The 16,845-nt window shown below is 50.5% G+C and overlaps 1 protein-coding gene across 8 annotated transcripts in view; it reads right to left on the bottom strand.

The window, feature by feature from the left end:
• Positions 1 to 652: 652 nt before the first annotated feature.
• The window catches only part of NPAS2 (neuronal PAS domain protein 2), a 181,034-nt gene continuing 164,841 nt past the window's right edge, over positions 653 to 16,845 (bottom strand). For 4 of the 8 annotated variants that reach the window (XM_027128807.1, XM_027128805.1, XM_027128806.1 and 1 more), the window contains 6 exons: positions 14,740 to 14,886; positions 9,022 to 9,219; positions 7,057 to 7,232; positions 6,622 to 6,714; positions 3,958 to 4,123; positions 653 to 2,108 (listed from right to left, as the gene is read on the bottom strand). In XM_027128807.1, coding sequence (XP_026984608.1) covers positions 1,941 to 2,108; positions 3,958 to 4,123; positions 6,622 to 6,714; positions 7,057 to 7,232; positions 9,022 to 9,219; positions 14,740 to 14,886 — 948 coding nt within the window. In that variant the 3' untranslated portion in view covers positions 653 to 1,940. The remainder of the gene's footprint in view (positions 2,109 to 3,957; positions 4,124 to 6,621; positions 6,715 to 7,056; positions 7,233 to 9,021; positions 9,220 to 14,739; positions 14,887 to 16,845) is intronic. The other 4 variants (XM_027128800.1, XM_027128801.1, XM_027128804.1 and 1 more) reach the window with 3 other exon arrangements.

Raw genomic sequence — 16,845 nt, forward strand, 5'->3', positions numbered from 1 at the left:
TAGAAGCACAGAACTCCAGTGATGGAGCAAGGAAAGGAACTCAGTTCTCTCGGGCCAATGCTTGTAGAAAGGGCTCTGCTGAGCATGGCCACGTCAGTGATTCTCAATCACGGTGTGCCAGGGCACCCTCACTCCAGCGTGCTGAAGCCTCACGGGGAAGGGGGGGATTGTCTGCTATTGCTGTACCTCCCCCGTCCACAGGACGTGGGCACACATCTCCCACACAGACACACAAACCCTGCGCAAGTGCTAGCAGGCAGAGCCCATGCAACTCCAGCCCAGGTGAGTTTAACTATGGGCTATGCCTGCTTTGGTGGATGACAGCTTGGCCACCTCCGTGGATTACCTGTGTCTCTAAGGTGGAGATGTTTCCAGGAGCTTTTTCTGGTTTTGTCACTTTGTTTTGCTGTCGTTTCTACAGTGAACTGTTGTTTCCTTCTGGCACAATCTCTCAATGAAGATCAGGGTCCCGACAGGCTGAAGCGCATGTTGAAGTCAAAGATCCTAAGGTCATCACCCGGCTTACTTGTTGCTGGCTCCCGCCTTTCCCGTAACTTTGATTATCCTTAAAAACATCTTGAAATTAAAAAAAAAAAAAGTTTATTGATGAAAAGATGTATGCGTGCATCTAGAAAAAGGGACAGAAACTGCCTCCGAAGGAAATCATACAAATCTGTTAATTTATTACAAAATGTCCACTCACAGAAATACACAAGAAAACTTTTATCCTCTTATATTTGGGAAAGGAACTGGTGTCTCAGATACAAAATAATTTACACATAATCCATACAATTTTATTTTATATAGAAATAGGTCCTTATTACAACAGCTGTACAATTCACTACACATCATCTTATAATTACATAAAATCTTTTCTTTAGAAACATCTCAACATAACAAAACATACAAAAAAAGCAAAGTGCATTTTGAAAAGGAAAATCCAATCCTCGGTCTTATCAGGAAAGATATGTAGAAAGATGCAGCATTCTCATTCCAAGGGCCAGCACGTGATGGGGCTTCCTGGGGACCTGCCGCTCCACGGACCCGTCTGGCTGGTAAAACCTCCCCAGTCCTCAAGTCCTCAACGAGAATTCCAGAACGTCAGCTACGGGATTGTGCTTTGCTTTGAGTCCGCCTTCGTGGTTGTAATCGCCGAAGTAAACAGGAAACAGTCCAGTGTTATATTCGGGGGCAAAAAAAAACCACCCCAAACCAAACCAATCCAAACCAAACCCCACCGGAACGGTGTGGGGTGAAAAGCCTTATTCCATTAGGGTCAGGCCGGAGGGTGTGGCGCTGCAGCCTGGTGACTGACCACCAGCTTTGCCATCTGATTGGTGGGCTGTTTTTGTTACTGGGGTCTCCAAGTGAAGTCATGAGAGGAGACAGTATTTTTAAGAAAGGAAGGTGCCTAAGTTATCTCCTTGTGCAGCTGTGCAAATTAAAACAGAAGCAATCATCTAGAAATAACGAAAAAAATCATCTCTTTATTCTCTCTCTTCAACAAATCCCTGACCCGGTGCTTCTCCAACGCAGAGGAAAGAGAGTCAAGAGAGCGCAGGCCAATGAGCACGTGCGCACGGGCGGCAGCGGTGGGAGTGACCGGCGCGCTCCAGGGGCGGGGGCAGGATGCAGCGAGATGAGCCGTCACTAAGGTGAACTAAGTGATGCACTCCCGTGGGGACCGCGGTCCCTTCCAGGTATGGCTGTAGACTGTGGCCGTAAAGTGCAGGGACAGGGAAACACGGCCAGCGTCCCTGCCCACTTCCATGGGCCGGCCGCTGTGCTCAGACGTTGTCACCATTCAGGAGCTCTGAAACGGATGCGGTGCGCACGAAAGCCGGGGCGTCCTTTAAACTCTTCTCCCCAACTCCCTGGCCATCCCCCCCTCGACCGTCCATTGGTTAAAGCTGATGAGACCCAACTGAGGCGCCAGGGCACTACCGGGGTAGCTGCTGGAGGCCTGAGGACTCAGACAGGCTGCTGAGCCTTCGGGGAGGGCGCGAGGGTGCGGGAGGAGGGTAGCCCAGGGTCCCTGGCTGCTGCGAGTAGGTGGAGAGGCGGAGCGAGTCCTGCTGGTCACTGTGCAAAGAGGTTGGTGCCTGCACCTGGGAAGAAAGGAAATGGCTCTTTCTGCGCTTCTGGGACTCCTCCCCTGAACGGCTGGGGCGGTGATGTGGTCAGAATAAAGACCCTCCTCCCGGCCGGGGCCTGGGGGAGCGCCAGGCCGGGAGAGAGGAAGCCGAGGCTCTGCCAGAAGGGTGCGAATTCTGAAGCCCAGATCTCTGCCAGCGCTAGGGGTTCCTCCTGGCCCAGCGGCCGGGCCTAGGCGGCCGGGGCACGGTTTCCTGAGCACGTGCTCCACGTCACCTGTGGGCTTTGGGATGTCGGAACCTGAGACCACACACACATAATGGATGCGGCAGCATCTGAGCCTGCGTGCCGTCTGCCTACTTTTCACCGGTGGCCCCTGATTCCAGAACTACTTCCAAATACTGTCACTGGCCGGCATCCACCAGGAAGCACCCTAATTTACAGCTCAGAACCTTCAACTGGTCAAACGTTAACTCTGGGTCCTTCCATCTCACCTCCCACGGTCCCCATCCATGAAACCTCCTCCGCCAGGCAATCCGGTCTGCCCTGCTCCCCACGCCACCCAGGCATGGCTGCTCCCCCGCTCTGGCTCAGGCTGCCTCACCTGCTGCAACACTGTCCCCTTCGCCCCCACTCAGCCGTCCCCGTCCCTTCTCCACCAGGGCCTCTCCCCGCAGCGCCCCCCCCCCTTTTTTTGGCCAAGCCGGCAGCATGTCATGCGGGGATCTTAGTTCCCTGAACAGGGACTGAACCTGTGCCCCGGGCAGTGGCAGCGCGGAGTCGTAACCACTGGACCGCCAGGCCACCTAGCCACAGCGCTCCACCCACACAGACCCAGGCCTGGGCGCCCTCTGCGATGTCCCGTCTCCCTGCGCTCAAGGTCCCTGAGCGCCCTTTGTACCCTGAGCCCTGCCAACGCGTCTGTCACTCCCGATGAAGGAATATATGGGCGGCCTCTAACTCGCCGCCAGACGCTCCCTGCCTTCTCACAGCCCATCGGGGGTCCTGCGGGCTGACGGGACAGGCAAAGCTGACGTCTTGAGTTGACTCCCACTAGGCCTGGAGTCAGAGAGATCTGAACACTATACCACAGTTGAGCAGCTCTGGAATTCAATTACATTCTAGACCTCAAGGAAGACTCTGCACCGCAGTCACCTTGCTCAGCCCCCTCTGGCTTTGAAGGGGCCCAAGCCGGGGGTGGGGTGCGATTAGGGGCTGGAGGCCCCACATGACAGGGTCGGGCTGGGGCAGGAAGGGGCACCCGGGCAGGTGCGGGAGGGAAGGCCAGAGCCCCAGCAGACACTTCTGTCCCATCTGAGCCCCCAGCCACTTGCTCTCCCCTCCTTCCTTCCAGTGCACGTGGTACTTGCTGGAAGTAAGAAGTGACCACAAGGAAACATGCCCCCCATCTTCCTGGACAGCCCCAATTCCATGCAACGCCATCTCATTCATTTAAAGGAAGTTTGATGAATCTTTAAACATGATTTAGTTTTATATTTGTATGAGACTGCAATATAAACACACTAACAAGTCCAACAAACATAGCAATCAGTGTCTGATTTTTGCTCTAAAAACTCCAGACACCATAATAAAAATTACTTTAAAAAAAACGGACCTTTTTAGCACATAACCACATGAGGCATAAGAGCTGCTTCTAAATTTCTCACACTGTATATACGTAGACTTTACCAACTTTGAGCATTATAAACTTTAGAAACTATGAAGATTCAACTAGGAATCTGTCTGGGGCTTATTTTGATACTGAGGACCAGAGCCCTACGGAAAGCCCGGGAGGGAGGGCCTGTTAGGCTTGGGCTGGGGGCTCGGCCCTGTCTCCCCCGCCCAGGTGCAGCCCGGCCCCACCTGCAGGAAGCACGGAGGCTGCTGCTGGGTCTGCGCGGGCTTCAGGGGCGACGGCTGGGAGGTGGGGAAGTGGGGGTGGAGCCCCATCAACAGGACAGGGGTCGAGGCGCTGCTGGTGGTGGTGTGCACGTCTGGGTTTGGACACGCGGCCTGGCTCTGTGGATACCTGTTTGGTGACACGTAAGAAAGACCTTTAAAAAAAAAAGCTATTGACATGACACCTAGAACATGGGCAACAAGAGGAAAAAGAGACAGACTGCACTTCATCACAAAGACCTGTGTGCGTCGCCCTATCCATGCAGGGAAAAGGCTGCTGGAAAATCCTTTGCAAATCATATATCTAACAAGAGATTGACATCCAGGCTATAAATACAATTCCTACAACTCAGCCATCACAACAAATGCAAACAACCTGATTAAAAAATGGGCAAAGGGCAGGAACAGACATCGCCGTAAAGAAAAGCTACAAATGGCCAATAAGCACGTGAAGAGATGTTCAATACCATTCGTCATTAGGGAAATGGAAATCAAAACCACAATGAGACACCACTTCACACCCATTACAATGCTATTATGAGAAAAACCAGAACGTAACAGTGTTGGCAAGGATGTGGAGAAACTGGAACCCTTGTGCACTGTTGGTGGGAGTGTAAAATGGTACAGCTGCTGTGCAAAACAGTACGAAGTTTCCTCAAAAAGTTAAACTTAGCATTACCATCCGATCCAGCAATTCCACTTCTGGGTGTATGCCCCCAAAAGTGAAAGTAGGGACTAAAACAGTTATGTGTACATGCATGATCATAGCAGCATTTTTTACAATAACCAAAAAGTGGAAGCAACCCAAGTGTCTGTCGATGGATGACGGATAAACAAAACGTGGTCTATACAGACAGCGGACTATTACTGAGCCTTAGAAAGGAAGGAAATTCTGTCACATGCTACGACATGGGTGAGCCTTGAGGACGTTATGCTGAGTGAAATAAGCCCATCACAAAATACGAATACTGTACGATTCCACTTGGATGAGGTACCTAGAGGAGACAAATTCAGAGAGACAGAAGGCAGAAGGGCGGGTGCCAGGTGCTGGGGGAAGAGCGAATAGGGAATTAGGGTTTAATGGGGACAGAGCTTCAGTTTGAGATGATGAAAAAGTTCTTAAGATGCACAGCATCTTAAGACGGTTGCACAACAATGTGCATGTACTTAATGCCACTGAACTGTACACTCAGAAATAGATAAAATGGGAAATTTCATGTTATGAAGAATATATATATATATATATATATATTTTTTAAAGAAAGAGTAGTTAATGAAAATGGTCCAATAACAAGGGGAAGGCTGTTTGGGAAAGCTCTGGAGGGGCCCAGACCAAGAACAGATATTTAAAGACACTACAGAGAAGTCCATTTAGCATTATATTTTTAGAAATGTTATATCGCTGTATGGGTCATTTAGTAACAGGCATTGGGGATTCCAAAATTCCCCTGAAGGGGCCTCTGTGTGTGGCAGGCAGACCCTGACCCGCCCTAGAAGATGGAGTGTTAGGTCATGTCTGGAAGAGAAGGTGGGGAAGGTGGGGACGGTATAAATAATTGGGTTGACCGAAAATGGCAGCTTTCCTCTAGAGTTCCCAGAGGAAAGAATATCCAGTTTTGCCTAGTTCACTGCATTTTAAGCATCTCTGGACAGCGACGTTTTTGTTTCCACTTATTTGGATCACTTGGAGAGGTCAGAAACCAAACCCAACATTCCCCGCACCCCCTGCCTGATTGAGAGCATCATCAGAGAATCTGAAGGTGGTTTCCCCGCAGTGCCCAGCCCCTGCCCGCCTCTACCATCATAGGGGTTTCACGGATGTAGGTACAGGCCCCAACCCTCAGAATACGCAGTAACCACCCGATGTTACTATTATTACTGGCTTAAGGAGGACACAGGAGGAAGGAAGCGGAGGGGACGGCCCCAGGGGATGGCTGCAAGGCCCCCGCATGGGGGTGCGGCAGGCCTCATCAGCTAGCACTGTCCCCGTGAACTTCTGACACAAATTAAACCAGTGTTGTATACGACAATGGTGTCTGCTTCATCTCCAAGGGCTAGAAACTATTTTCCAGTAGCTTTTCAAGTATTCCCTCTGTCTTCAGTAACCTCTGTCCCTAATAATTCAACGGCAAAGCAAAGCTGCTTCTTCGGGTCCCGAGGGTTGCAAGCAAAGAGCCCGGGGGAGAAGAGAGAGAGAGAGAGAAGCATGCGTGTCTGGGAGGGCAGGAGAGTCCCACATCTGCAGGGGGTTCCAGCCCCCGGCACGGCACCGGAACCACAGAGCAGGCGAGCTGGGTGTGCCCTCGGGAAGGCGGGGAAGGCTCCATTTACCTGGGATGTTACCACTTAGACCTGCGAAGATCGGAAGGTGGTGACACACTTGACGTATAACTAATAGTTTCCTTTGGGTCCTGTTCTCGGCATGGGACGCCGACACAGTTTTCTCTCCCGCCACGGGGAATGGAGAAAGAAGAGCTGAGAAGAGTCCTTTCGAAGGGTGTTGGCACACCTGGACCCTGCCTGTGGTGCCAGACTCACAAGGGGTGCAGCTGGTCCAGGCAGGTGAAACCCCGGCAGTCTGAGACCGCTCGGTGTGGCTCCTCCTCCCCCCGCCCCCGGGCCACCTACCTGACTTGCCGTCCAGGCCTGCCGACCTCTGAGGGCCGCCTCGCGTCGCAGGGCCCGGGCATCATGGGCTGGATGGGCTGACTCAGCAGCAGCCTTCGAGCAGAGGAAGAGATAAACGGGCGGCTTCGATCAGTGCCCACGCTGCAGGCCCACCGGCCGACCCAGTGCCTGCCCAGCCTGCCTGCGCCCTTTCTGGCTGACCCGGATCCCCACGGGGCCTGCTCCGTCCTCAGAGGGTCCTTGAGGCAGCAGGTCACTTCCTCTGGCCATCAAGACCCTCGCCCTGTCCTGCCGCTTCCTGAGCTGAGATCAGCTGCAGAGGCCTTAGAGCCTAACGGTCTGAACTTTGCCTCCATCTCCGGCAGAAAGAAGACCAGAAACGGACGGTATAAAACTACGTCTCAGTCATCTTTCCGACAAGGACAGGGTCCGCACCTGAGCTGCCGATCGTGGCTGAAGTCCGGGCTGGGCTGGCCCTGGCTGGCCTCCTGGGAGGTGGAAGCAGGCGTGGTCAGGCTCAGAGCCGGCGGGAGCACAGCAGAGGTGCTGCTGAACTGGGGCGTCAGGCTGTTCCCCTGCATCATCTGCGGGCTTCTCAATGGCTTTGGACCCTGGAGCAGCCATTGCGGTGAGAAAGGTAAACCTTGAAGTCAACTCGGGTATCACGTACCCAGAGCCTCTGTCTTTCACCCACTTTGGCCTTTGCACTCGCTTAGGACCCAATGACTATTGACTGAGCTGTTGTGAACTTGTCTTTCCCGTTGGATTGTAAGCATCTCAAGGATTCTTTAAATCCTTTGGGGCAAGGACAGTGCCGGGCTTGCGGCAGACAAGCAACCAACGTGCGTTGAATGGAACTAGGAACTACTTTCTGCTTCATAGATTCCACTCCCGACTCATGGATCTCCTTGCTGACTCTCCAAATCACCAGGCCCACCCCTGCCCCAGGGCCTTTGCACCTCCTCTGCGTGGAATGCTCTTCTTCTTGGTACCAGTATGCCTCCTTCTCTCACAGGCTCAGTTCTTCGCTCGCATATTACCTTCTCAGTGAACCTCCAGCCCCTCGCCCGCCTTCCCCAGCCGTCTCACATCACCAACTGTCACACTGTTAATTGTCACTTGTTTGTTTCTCTCTCCCCACTTGGATCAGAGATTTTTTTCCTTTTCTCTTTCGTTCACTGCCGCCCCTCAGTGCTCAGGACTTAGTGCCTGGCACGCATTTGTTGAGTGAAATTGTAAATGAATGAGGGAACGAGCCTGCATGTGCTTTTGCTTTTTGGGTTTTCCTCTCTGTTTCACTGACACCATTAATATGATGGCACCACCATATTCTCAGAGCGTTTACAAAATCTTTGAACATGGTGTAAATCCTACCTCAGTTTTTTTCTTCTCCAGAATGTTCTTGGCTAGTCTCATCCATTAATTTTCCTGTTAACCTTTAGAACCCAAAGGCTGCATTTTAAAGTAAAACCCTTAAATCTGGGTGAAGATGGAGACACTCTCCTATACATAGACTTCTCCATATTTTATTGTACATCGATGTTTATGTCCCAGAACTCCTGCTAGACTAGAAACTCCCTGGGGTCAAGGACAGCTCTCATTTATCTTTGTTCCCCTGGGAGCCCAGCAGATGTCACTGAATCCATGTGAACATAAGAGGCTTCAGGAGAGGCTGTATCCCGCCTTCCAAGCTGTGCCCATCGGGAAACGAGGGCTCAGAACTTCTCGATTCCATTGGATTCAGTTCCATTGACTGATGGGTCACCCTGTCAGACTGCAAGGTCACTGGTGGCTTGTAGTAAGTGGTAATGGCTGTGAGGATGGGGATCAACAGGGAATCTGGGGGACCGGGAGAAGCTTGGTGGCCCTGGGGAAAGGGATGACGAACAGAAGTGGATAACTGTGCTCTCACACTGGTAATGGCTAAAACCAGCAGTCGGTGATGGGCACCAAGGACATGCATGTGGGGACGTGTGGCTTTCGGCATGCATGTCTGGGATGGCCATATCCACCTCCAGCCCAGCTCAGGATCAGAGCTGAAAGTTTCAGCTGCATGACACCTCTTCTTTTTTTTTTTTTTCTAATAAAGGTGTTCCTTTTATTTATTTATTCCCCCTGCACCGCACGGTTTGCGCGATCTTAGTTCCCCGACCAGGGATCGAACCTGCACCCTCGGCAGTGAAAGTGCGAAAGCGTGGAGTACTAACCACTGGACTGCCAGGGAATTCCCTGCATGATCCCTTTAAGGTATGTTAATATACTGATAAAACAGAGAAGGAAACCAATGGAACTTGGGGCTTCAAAGTGACAAAATAAAGAAAAGAAAAACCCCACCATCATCACCAGCTCCGGTCACAGGGGAGGTAGGTTCCTGGTCTGCTGGTGGCAAGGACTGTTTACCTGGGTTGATATCACACTCGAGTCTCTGAGCAGGTGCTGGCTTGGGACCTGGGCAGAGGCCACCTGCCCCAGAAGCTGAGGGCTGGCCACGAGCTGGGGCTGGGGGCCTGGGCCCGATCTCTGCTGGAGCTGCTGCTGAGCCCCGGGCCGCTGGGCACTGCTGAAGCTCAGGGATACGTCTGGCTGCTGCAGAAACATCTGGAAGCAGAAGCAAAGCGCTTTTTAGGCTGGGATCACAGTGCCTTCACAGGCCTGCACCTTCTTTGTGTGGCCTGTCCCTGGCAAGATGGCAGCTTTCTCACTCCCTCTGACCTGCCTGGGGAGGTTCACCCACTGGACTGAGTGCCTGGGATGCCACCAGAAGAGTGCACGGCCCGGAGAGGGGAAGTGGGTCAGACGGATGCTGACCCTGCCCTCAAGAAGGTTCCGGTTGAGCGACTGGGGTTCTAACAGTGTGAAAGATGCTGAGACCCAGATATGTCATTTGATATGCTTGTTTAGTCTGGGTTGGCTTATCCATTTCTTATTAGAAGGAAAAACATCTTGTGAATGGAGGGAATGATGCAATCACAGTGGCAGAGGAGGGTTGGCTGACCAGTGGTGTGGGGCGCATCGTCCCGGCAGTAGGACCTGTGCCTGGTCTTGAACCTCTGACCGTGACCATGGTCTGTACCCATCCTGCGATTAGCATCTTCCACCCCAGCTCCCAGCTGAGAGGGCAGATCTGCTCTGGTTAATTAGTTGCCTCTGCATTCCCAGGAAAGCAAATAAATCCAAAGGGTGACATAACATCAAGTCCATGTACTTTAAAATGATGTTTAAGAATAGGTTTTGGGGCTTCCCTGGTGGCGCAGTGGTTGAGAGTCCGCCTGCCGATGCAGGGGACGCGGGTTCATGCCCCGGTCCGGGAAGATCCCACATGCCGCGGAGCGGCTGGGCCCGTGAGCCATGGCCGCTGAGCCTGCGCGTCCGGAGCCTGTGCTCCGCAGCGGGAGAGGCCACAGCAGTGAGAGGCCCGTGTACCGCAAAAAAAAAAAAAAAAAGAACACGTTTTACAATCACCATGCTAATCTCTATTTGTTACCTAAGATGTCTCAGACATTCAATAGGCTGCAATATATCAGCCTGGTTGTTTTAATGGAAAGGTTTAAGAGAATTTGATGAAGTTTATAAAGAGTGTTTAAGTGGTTCTGAGAACCTTGATACACCTCGTTTATAAGTTTGGCATATTCAATTTAAAAGAATTCCTTAAGTGCCCAGAAAGATTTTACTTCTTAGGTTTATAAGTCTGCCTTGTTAGGTACATGAAATGTTTGAAAGGTTCAGATATATTAAATTTGTAAGTTAATGGCTTTGGTAGAGAATGTTGACTATTTACCATTTGTTAAATTTATAAACTGATTGAACGTGAACAAACACAAGTAAAAGCATTGCTATTTTCAGCCAAATCAGTAGATTTGGAAATAAAATATAATCTGTGAATTGACGCTAAAGGCTTAAGAAAAACAACTTCAGTAATTTCAATAATAATTTAAACCTAAGACCTGTAGCTCTTTTAACAAAAGCTCCTCTTGGGCATTAAAAACTGGTATTATCTGTATCAGATTCTTTTTTTTTTTTCATCTTTATTGGAGTGTAATTGCTTTACCAAGGTGTGCTAGTTTCTGCTGTATAACAAAGTGAATCAGCTATACATATACATATATCCCCATATCCCTTCCCTTTTGCGTCTCCCTCCCACCCTCCCTATCCCACCCTTCTAGGTGGTCACAAAGCCCCGAGCTGATCTCCCTGTGCTATGCGGCTGCTTCCCACTAGCTATCTACTTCACGTTTGGTAGTGTATGTATGTCCGTGCCACTCTCTCACTTTGTCTGTATCAGATTCTTGACAAGCAGTGTTGCACTCCATTTTAGGCCCTTAGCTTTGACAGCTAAGGCTCTCTCCTTCAACCCCGATTCCTGTACTCTGTGTAGCATAACCTCATACCCAGTATGGCACTGACATGCCGACATTTCCTGAGTGACAGAGGGGTTTTGGAACAACAGATGTGAAATCACGCCAGGCAGACACTTAGTTAGTTCAAGCATCCGCTCCGTAGGGGGTGTCAAGTCATCTCCCAGAGACCCGAGCGAGGTTCCCATCTAGTGCCCTTCCTGCCACACCACCAGGTCTCCCTACTTTCCTTCATACCCCACCCCTACCAGAAAAGCCTGCAGTTTTGAATGAGGGCTCTTTGTCACTTTAGAAGTGAAGAAGAATGTTCTGGGTCTTCAGCCTCTCAGACTCAACACCCAAACCTTTAGGACTAGTGCTTTACGCAATCTCAGCGACCTGGCTTGTTTAGAGCACACAGGGTAATTTACACTTCAGCAAAAACCCAATATTCAAACTAAATAACATGCATTTTTCTGGTGGGATACAATTTACCGTCTAATTAGAGTTCAAATAAATGCAACCTTTATGCATGACAGGCAGTATAATCTAGCTTAAATCAGACAGACTTTAGTTCAAATTCCAACCCCGCTATGTACTAGTGGTATGACCTTGGGCCCTTTTCAAAACTTTTCAAAGTCACTGTTGGTTTCCTCACTAATAAAACAGTGACATTAACAGCACATACCTCATAAAGATTAAATGGGACTTATGCTGAGGCACAGCACTAAGTGCTCAATAAACGTTAGCTAATAACAATAACACTAAAATAGAAAAGGAGCTCCTTTGCCTCTCTGGGCATATAAAAACGATCTGAGGAATGAACAGAACAAATAAATGAATCAACAAACAGATTAAGCTTTTGCTCAAAGGGAAACTGTTTATGCTTGCGTTATGGCAGAGATTGCTTGGTCTGCTACTCTGTCCCACTGATGTATGCTCTCTGAGGGCAGAAACCCTGTCCTGAGTGTCTCTGTATCCCCACAGCACCTAATCAAGGGCCTGGTACATACTGGGTGTCTGCCAGATGGGTGGATGGATGGAAGGATGGAGGGGTGGGGGTGTGTGTGGGTGTATGGGTGTGTGGATGGATGGATGGTCAATGAATAGAGGGATGGAAGGAAAGGTGGAAGGATGGATTAAAGAACCAAAGACACCATTGTCACAGGTGTCTTTCTCGGTATTTCTTTCAACCGCCAGTAGAGGGCGCGAATGCTCTCTCAAAAGTAAATTAAGAAGCGGCCTCCCACGGACGCAAGGGGTGACAACTTTTCAACAGAACAGCAATCTATGTAGCGCCCTTCATGACCCCATCTAGGTGCAAACACAACACCCTGAGAACCTCTCCCTCATAACCCAATCTTTTTTGGGAAAAAAATCATACTTAGCAAGCATCTCAGGCACACATAGTATAGTCTCAATGAAAGCTCCGAGTCAATGGACTAGGTAGGAAAGTCCGCTGAACTTGGGATAAAGGACTTGGGCGGGGGGGGAGGGGCGAGGGGGATTGCTACTGGGTACACATACCTGCCTCTGCTTTAGCGACAATAAAGGAGAATTTATAGCTTAAGAAGATGACTTCTTAACTAGGCTCTGGGGTCAGTTTTAGAGAAAGCACGAGAGAAACAGTTCCCTAATTCAAGTGGAAAAAGTCATTAGAGGAAAAACATACTTCTCATTTTCCAGAACAAACCAATCCTACGCTCACATATGGTTTGTCATTGTTCTTATATGCTTAGCTTTACAAATACTTATTATTACAAAACATTTCAGAAGTACAGAAGATAGATATTGTATAATGAAGTCCCACGTATCATCACTAGACTTCAGCAATTATCAACGTTTTGCTCTTAATCTATCCCCCCACTTTTCTCGGGAGGGAGGAGTGGAGTAATTTTTACTTGCTTATCCTTTATGCTTGACTCACGTATTTTTTTTTTTTAAACGTCACATTCTGGCTGAACATTTCAGAACGTATTTCTTTAAATCCTTAGACTTGCAAAAATACATGAAGAAAGAGTCCTTGAGGAATCGTTCTCTGGTTTGACTATCTGTGGATTTCCAAGTTCACTGGAAAATTCCACTGCAAAGATAAGGTCACAGGGAAGAAACCAGGAGAGGTAAACGCAGGAGGCTTGGTTTCCACGTCATCCCTTACAAAGCTCAGGCGCTAGACGTTGGGGGTCAACAAAATGCACTATCAGGACAAAGAAAAGCAATAACCCTTCATGTCAAGGAGTGAAAGAGATAGCTTTGTGTCCCGGTTATTTAAGAGTTCAGCTTTAAAGCTGAAAATAGAAAAGTTCAGGCTGTGAGGCGGCTGTTTATCCGCCTACCTTGCTTTCAGCAGCTTCTAACGCAAGGCCCCCTCCCTGTTAGTGTAAAAATTCCATTCAAGTAATTGGAGTCGGGAGTTCCAGCCATCGGACCCTGGATCAGTGAGAAAATAAGACTGCTGGGAACAAATAAGTAACAAGGGACTGACACCTTGATGACTCCATGCGTTTTCACCTAAATGCTGCAGTCTTGTCCCAAGGCAGTTTGGGGGTGTCGCTGAGGAGGTGGGTGGGGTGAGGGGCTGTGGGCCGGGAGCAGGGCTGTGGGCGGGGCTTGGTGCCCAGGGCTCTGCGCAGGCGCACCTGACTGGGCTCCCCTGCCTTGGGGGGGGAGGGGCCTCGCTGGACAGAGAAGGCTGCTTGGGGTCCCTGAGCTTCTGGAGAGCCCGCCGGGAGCGCCTATGGGGGCCCAGGGAGGCAGGATGGCCGGCTGTAGGCGTCTCCAGGCCGCCTAACACCTCTGCACTATCCTGCGTTCATCTCCGCTCAGGGCTGTGCCCGTTGGGGTGTTATTGTGTCCACACGCAGGGCCGTGTGGATGCTGGGGCAGGGGGCAGCAGGGCCAGTGCTCCAGCCGTTTCCCCCAGGGGTGTCTTCTTCTTCCTTCTGTCTCCCCAAGTGGCTGCCAATGCTTACCTCTCTCAGGGCAGACTCCAAGGTTGGCTACATTTGCAATCAAGGGCATGCACTTGGGAAGAAAAATAGTCCTGGACTAATTTAAGTGAAAATAATTTATCCTTGAAAGAGTTCCAAGACATAAAGTTTTTCCTCCAGAAAGAATCTCTCGAAAGGCTTCAAAGATGTGACATCTGGGGGTGGGGTGGGGTCACAGTTAAAAGCAGCTGCTGTCAGAGCATGCAGAATGTTGCCCCAATCGCTATGCTGCAGTGGGGTGGCCCGGGGGTGCCAGGGTACTGACCTCCAGCTCCCACCTCCTTTGTCGCTCCCCGCAGGGTGCAGGGTGCACAGCACAGATCATTTCCCATATCTCCCTGCATTCATGCTTTGGATGAGAGGGAAGAGCAGACCTGCTTCCATCTCTCTGTCAGCAGCCTGCGCTGGTGTTCAGAAAGTAGTTACACATGTGCTGGGAGTTTGAAACCCCATAGGAGGGAGGCCAGAGTCAGGGCAGGGCGACCAACCACCAAACACGTGAAAGAAAGCGCATGTGATGCAGGAAACATGTGCCCAACAGAGTGAGGAGTGAGTGAAGAGGATGTCATGTGAATTTCAGGTTTGGCCTGGAGCTGGGGATGGAGGAGGTGGGATTCATTCCTCGCACTTCATTGGTGGAGGTTTCAATTTGTTTAGGAGGCAGAGCTCAGTAAGGCAGCACAGAGGACTTTGGAGGAAGTCCTGCCTGCCCCTGCAAGGGTGGATGAGGACACATCACAGAGCGGGGGGGAGGACAGAGCTCAGCGCACCACCGGCCCAGGAAGGGGCATCACCTGGACGCTGGAGTCCTGGACCAGGCAGAGCTGCTCCTGGATCCTGTGGAGCTCTTCCTGCTGCCACCGGATGTTGGCTTGCAGGATCCTCGTCCTCTGCTCCAGCTGGTCTTTGATGGTCTGGAACATGCTGAGCTGTGCTGAAAACTTGAAGGCGGGGTCAAAACACAGAACCCGATGAAAGAGTTATTTCAGCCTTGCAGACAGATGTTGCTGCTCATCTGAGCGGCCCTGCACACTTTCACTTCTGGCCCTTTACCCACCCTTTGCAGCATCTCTGACCCACTGCTGCAATGAGCGACCCACCTGAGGAGCTCACTGGGGAGCAGGGGTTCTGGCTGAGGGCTGGGTGGCCCAGGGCCCCCTGCCCACCCCACCCCCAACCCCCCGTGAGCTTTTCTTAGGGAACCTGTAGGTCTCATTTATTGCACTGGAGTCTGGGAGGGCCACAGAATCGGGACATGATTTTGTAAGCAGTGCGGTGCTTACAAACTCATATTCTAAATTCGGTTAGACCGACACATGGTTTTGGAGAGGAATGTCAAAAGCAGGGCACGAGAATGTGCAACATCATGGATGGACGTGGAGGGCATTATGCTAAGTCAGTCAGTATTAGGGTCAGTTAGAGAAAGACAAATACTGTATGAGGTCATTTATATGTGCAATCTAAAAAATAAAACGAACTAGTGATTACAGCAAAAAGGCAACAGACTCAGATATAGGGAACAAACTAGTGGTGACCAGTGGCGAGAGGGAAAAGGGGAGGGGCAAGACAGGAGTAGGGGATTAAGTGGTATAAGCTATCATAGTATAAAATAAAATAAGCTACAACGATATATTGTACAGCAAAGGCAATAGAGCCAATATTTTATAATAACTATAGAGTGTAACCTTTAAAAATTGTGAATCACTGTGTTGTACACCTGTAACTTATACAATATTGTTCAGCAACTATATCTCAAAAAAAAGAAAAGCAAGGCATGAGAGAGCCCCCTTCCCTTTTATCTCTCATCTAGGGCATGACGATTTGCATGTGACAGCTTCACATGCAATTTTGGATCCTATCATTATCCTAAAACTGATGCTGGAGAGCAGGGCTCTTCTGGAACAATTCACAAACAAGCTTGGATTTTTTTTTTTTTTTTGGCCGCACCATGCAGCATGCGGGATCCTAGTTCCCTGACCAGGGGTTGAACCTGTGCCCCACTGCAGTGGAAGCATGGAGCCCCAACCACTGGACGGCCAGGGAATGCCCAAGCTTGGATTTGATGGTACTCTAAACCCTCCTGGGGCCATGGAAGCCTCATCGCCCTCCCTCACTTCCCCAGGCTCACTTGCAGGCTGTCCCTGCACTTCTTGGAAATCTGTGTGAAAAAGAGCTAAGGAGACAAACAGTACAATCGCCTTCTGTGCACCCCGGGGGTACTGCTGGTGGAGGTGACTGTGCACGAGCACTGACGTCTGCTGTGTGCAAGAGCCCAAGCGTCCCCTTCCTCCTGCCTCCTTCCTGGGATGGAGGCTGGCTTTAGGAAGATTTCCCAGGTGATCTCTGCCCTGTGTCCCCTGTCTGCCTTGACACAAGGTTCTTTCCTTGCAGGAAATGTGGAGGGGGGAGGTCATGAGACGGGAGGTGAAGCTGACGCTCCCTGGGCTGCCCGCCCTGCTCTGGGCAATCTGGGGCTGTCGGTGACTCCTGCTTACTGAGGAAAGTGAGTTTGCCAGGCTGACGCTTCTGTTCTTTAGTTTGTCCCCCACCACCACCACCCCTTTTTTTTTTTTTTTACAGTGACTTAATCTGCATTCCCTCAATCTCTGTCTCCGACAACCTCCTGAGTCTGTTTCTTGCCCGTTGTCTTTTGCAAACACCTCCAGAGATTGTCTCTTTTCTTTTGCCCTTTGCCCTCCCATCCATGGAAACGCAGGGAGCCTGGGAGAGGTTAGAATACAGGCAGGATAAACCAGAGGATGGTTTTGGAGCAGCAGAATAATAAGAAAAAGAACCAGGAAGAATAATAGTGGCAAGTGCCACGACTTGTGGAGACCTACCCTTGCCAGGCCAGCAAAGCAGGACCCTGTACCTCCTTGCAACACGCCCACGCCATGCAG

The sequence above is a fragment of the Aethalodelphis obliquidens genome, unplaced genomic scaffold (genome assembly GCF_003676395.1).
Source record: "Aethalodelphis obliquidens isolate GAN/ISIS:26980383/991018 unplaced genomic scaffold, ASM367639v1 scaffold35, whole genome shotgun sequence".
NCBI lineage: Eukaryota > Metazoa > Chordata > Mammalia > Artiodactyla > Delphinidae > Aethalodelphis > Aethalodelphis obliquidens.